Source organism: Neomonachus schauinslandi, chromosome 7 (assembly GCF_002201575.2).
Source record: "Neomonachus schauinslandi chromosome 7, ASM220157v2, whole genome shotgun sequence".
NCBI classification, from domain to species: Eukaryota; Metazoa; Chordata; class Mammalia; order Carnivora; family Phocidae; genus Neomonachus; species Neomonachus schauinslandi.
In genome coordinates this window covers 310,660-314,827 of record NC_058409.1, presented here as the reverse complement: position 1 = coordinate 314,827, position 4,168 = coordinate 310,660, and the positions used below count along the sequence as shown (strand labels likewise).

At 64.0% G+C, this 4,168-nt stretch overlaps 1 protein-coding gene across 1 annotated transcript in view; it reads left to right on the top strand.

The window, feature by feature from the left end:
- The window catches only part of ZNF496 (zinc finger protein 496), a 25,343-nt gene extending 21,204 nt beyond the window's left edge, over positions 1-4,139 (top strand). The window contains exon 9 of the mRNA XM_044916867.1: positions 3,287-4,139. Within this exon, the coding sequence (XP_044772802.1) occupies positions 3,287-4,038 (752 nt within the window). The 3' untranslated portion in view covers positions 4,039-4,139. The remainder of the gene's footprint in view (positions 1-3,286) is intronic.
- The last annotated feature ends 29 nt before the right edge of the window (positions 4,140-4,168 follow it).

The following is a 4,168-nucleotide window of genomic DNA, read 5'->3' as shown; positions in this document are numbered from 1 at the left end:
GTGCGTGGGGTGTGCATGTGGTGTGCGTGTCCGGGGGTGTGCGTGTGCAGGGTGTGCATGCGGTGTGCGTGTGCGGGGGTGTGCGCGCGGTGTGCATGTGCAGGGATATGCGGGGGTGTACATGTGGTGTGCGTGTCCGGGAGTGTGCGTGCGTGTCTGGGGGTGTGCATGTGCGGGGGTGTGCGTGTGTGCATGCGGTGTGCGTGTGCGTGTGCAGGGGTGTGCATGCGGTGTGCTGTGCGGGGGTGTGCATGCGTGTGCCTGCTGCTGGGAGGGGCTCCTAGGGTCTCTGAGACCCGTACTGATTGCTCCTCTGGATTATTCGCTGTTTGCGCTGGGCTTGTTGCTCTAGGACCCCTCCCAGGCTGGGACCCTCCCCTCCGTGCCTTCCGTCTGCGGGTTGGGGGGTCTGCGGGCTGAGGGTGGTCACGGCTTGAGGCGTACCCGGCTCTGCTCGGCCCGGATTCGGCTCTGAAACAAGACGACGCTGAGTGCTGCTGTCTGAGAACAGGGAGGGATACTGGGTCTCCGAGCGGTTGGCGGCCCACGGCCCCTGAGCAGGGACGGGCTGCACTGCCCGCGGGGGCCATATGCAGGCTGCTTCCAGCCCGGTCGCCATACGGCCGCACCGAGACGGCCTGTCTTCTGGCTCAGCGTGCTTTCTCTGCGGCCCGGTGTTGGCCTGTGTCCCCTCCCACGGGCTGAGCTCTGCTGGGGCCCCAGGCCCTGCAGCAGCACCAGGTCTGTGCGAGGCGCTGTGTGTGCATCCTGGGCTGACGACACCTCCGCGGGGCCTGCTAAAACAGCAGGACCCTCTCCCGGTCCTGGAAGGGCTCCGCAGCCTGTGAGGGCGCTCCCTGGCTTGGAACGCCTGCCTTCTCCCCGCGTGCGCACGTGGCCTTCCCTCTGTCGGAGACAGGTCTTGCCGTCCCGCCTCTCCTTGTCTTGTGAGTGCTCAGCCAGCACGGGGGTCCCACCGTCAGGACTGCGTCTAGGCCCAGCTGCCCCCCAAAGGCCGCCCTGCGTGGGGCCCTCACGCGCGTTAGGGCTTCCGGTCTGGTCCCTGCACCTCACCGAGCTTGCCCTCTCTGGGAATCTTCTCGAAATTCTCAGTTATGGGCCTGGATCTGTTGCCTCTTATGTATTTGCACACAGTTCCTCCACTTCTTTTAAACTTTGTATGTCAACCCATTTTTTTCCTACATTTTTTCTTAAAGATTTTATTTGAGAGCGCACACAAGCAGGGGGAGAGGCAGAGGGAGAGGGAGAAGCAGGCTTCCCACCGAGCAGGGAGCCGATGTGGGGCTCGATCCCAGGACCCTGGGATCACGACCTGAGCTGAAGGCAGACACTTAACGACTGAGCCACCCAGGAAAGCCTTTCTACATTTTAAAAATGTGGATTTTTTCATCCTCTCCTTTCAGGTTTTACGTTTTGTAAGAAAGGCTCCCCGTTCCAACAGGACAAGCATGTATTTCTTAGGATGCCTGGGTTTTTATTTATTTGTTTATGGTCACGTCTGGCTGCCCGCCCTCGCCGTGACTCCGCCCCCCATCCGGCGAGCGCTGCGTTTGCAGGCCGCGGGTGCCCTTCCCGAGGCAGGAGCCCCCAGCACACCCCGCGGGCTGGTTTCCCACCTGCAGCTCACCAAGCTCGGGCTCCGTCTCCGTCTCCTGAAGCCCTGGGCAGCATTGCCTCTCAGAGGGAACGGTCTTGGCCACCGGTGGAGTCACTCCTGAGGGTTAAATAGTTCACGTAAGAGCACCTGGACCAGTAATCCTGTAATCGTGCCCACCCCGGCGCACACCGAGTGACTCCTCCGTGCCCGGCACCGAGCTCTGATGGAGGGCATGTCACCCTGTAGGCGTTATGTTAGTCTCCTAGGGCTGCTCCCCAAACACCAGAGACGGACGATTTTCTCAGAAATCTCGGGGCTCGAAGCGTAGGCTGCAGGCGGGCGGCACGGTGTCCTTCCCCTGAGGCCTCCCTTCTTGGCCTGTGGACAGAGGTCTCCCGGTGTCTGCACATGGCCCGCCTCCGGATGTCTGTGCCCGGATCTCTTCTTAGAAGGACACCTGCTGGAGGAGGGCCTGCCCTGATGACCTCATTTTAAGCTCTTTACCCCTTGAAATGCCTCATCTCCAAATACAGTCGCCTTCGAGGCACCGGGCTTAGGACTTCAACATACGAATTTTTCAGGGAATGCTCGTTGCGTTCCACCCTCAGTGCCCCAAATCCCTTCACCTGGTGGTCCTCCAGCCTCTCGTGTGTGTTCTCTCCAGGGCACGCTTTGTCGCTTTCTCCCATGTGGGTGAAACTGGGAATTTTCCAGATACTCACATCTCCCATCCCCCAGCCTCATATCGTGCTAAGCCCCCAACCCTTGTCTTCTGGGGAGCAGCTGTTCCCGTGGCTCTCGTTGCCTGCAGTCTCCTGCTCTGTGCGGCTTCCCGGTCTTCCTGCCCTGCTTCCGTATCCGGCTCCACCTGCCCTCGGGCGCCCGAACCTCACAGAACTCTCCTTCCTCTGGAGATTGCATCCGGAACCACCTTAGTCCTGCTTCTGTCTCCGGGGGTCTGGCACCACTAGTCCCTGTTCTAGACCCGAGTCCCACGTTTCGCAGAAGTGAGGAAACCGACCCAAGGGGGAGCTGTGTGGGGGCTGTGGGCTGGGACCTCAGGCCAGGCACCCCACTGGCCCCCACATCCCCCCCAGCATCATAGACTTGGGATTCACTGAGTCTGCTTCCGACCAGGTTATAAAGTCCAGATCCACTACCCAGCCGCGCTGGTGGGCCTCAGAGGGGAACGCGGGTGACCTGGGTGGTGGGGGTGGCCGGACAGCCCCGAGGTCAGCACAGCGAGCTCCCTCTTCAGCCCTGAGCCCGGAGCGTGTCACCCAGGTTGGCTTGGTGTATAATTTGGCAAGTAACAGGTCACGGGGTTGTGCCCGGTGCACATGGGGCTGTGGGACTTCAGGCTCAGCCTGTGGTCGCCGAGCCTGCCCTGCCTTTCTCGGGTGTAGGGCCTTTCTCTCTGGGGTCTTTCAGGGGCCCGATGCGGGGTTGGGTAGGGCGCTGCTGCCTGATGGGTGCGTGGCCAGGACTTGACGCAGAGAGACCCGAAGTCGTTAGATTGTGGGGTCTCGGTGCCTAGAGAGGAAAAACAAGGAGCGGGGCTCGGAGCGAGGGCGGAGAGGACGAAGCCGAGCCTTGCCGAGTCGGGTTTGCAGGTGCGGGGCTGTGGCTGGCGCCGCACGGCCGACCCTCCCCGGGGCTTTCCCGCAGCCGGAGCTGACGTGCTGACCCCAGAGAACGGCCTGGATGAGGAGGTGACCATCGAGATCGTCCTGTCCAGCTCCGGGGACGAGGACTCCCAGCTCGGCCCCTACTGCGCGGAGGAGCCGCGGAGCCTGCCCGCCTCCCGCCGGAGCGGCGCCGAGGCCGCGGGCGGGGTGCAGACGTCGTCCTCTAACAAGTCCTACGTTTGCCCGAACTGTGGGAAGATCTTCCGCTGGAGGGTCAACTTCATCCGACACCTGCGCAGCCGCAGGGAGCAGGAGCGGCCGCACGAGTGCTCGGTGTGCGGGGAGCTGTTCGGGGACAGCGAGGACCTGGACGGGCACCTGGAGAGCCACGAGGCGCAGAAACCGTTCCGCTGCGGCGCGTGTGGGAGGAGCTTCCGCCTCAACTCCCACCTGCTGTCGCACGGGCGCGCGCACCTGCACGCAGACCGGCTGCCGCCGCTGCAGAAGCGCGAGCCGGGCGCGGGGGCCGCGGGCGGGGGTCCCGCGGGCGGGGGTCCCGCGGGCGCGGGCGACGGCGCTGCCAAGCTCCGCTTCCAGTGCTGTGAGTGCGACAAGGCCTTCCAGCGGCCCGACCACCTGGCGCGCCACCGCAGCAGCGTGCACACCAAGGACAAGGCGCGGCCCTTTCAGTGCCGCTACTGCGTCAAGAGCTTCTCGCAGAACTGTGACCTTCTCCGCCACCAGCGTCTGCACATGAAGCGCCGCTCCAAGCAGGCTCTGAACTCCTACTGAGGGGGCCCGTGGGGGTGGCGGCGCGCGTCCGCCCCGGAGCAGGGCGCATGTCCTGCCCGCCCCGGAGCAGGGCGCACTGCCATCCCCCGTTCCCCGGGCAGGGCGCATCCCCTCGGAGCAGGGCGCACTG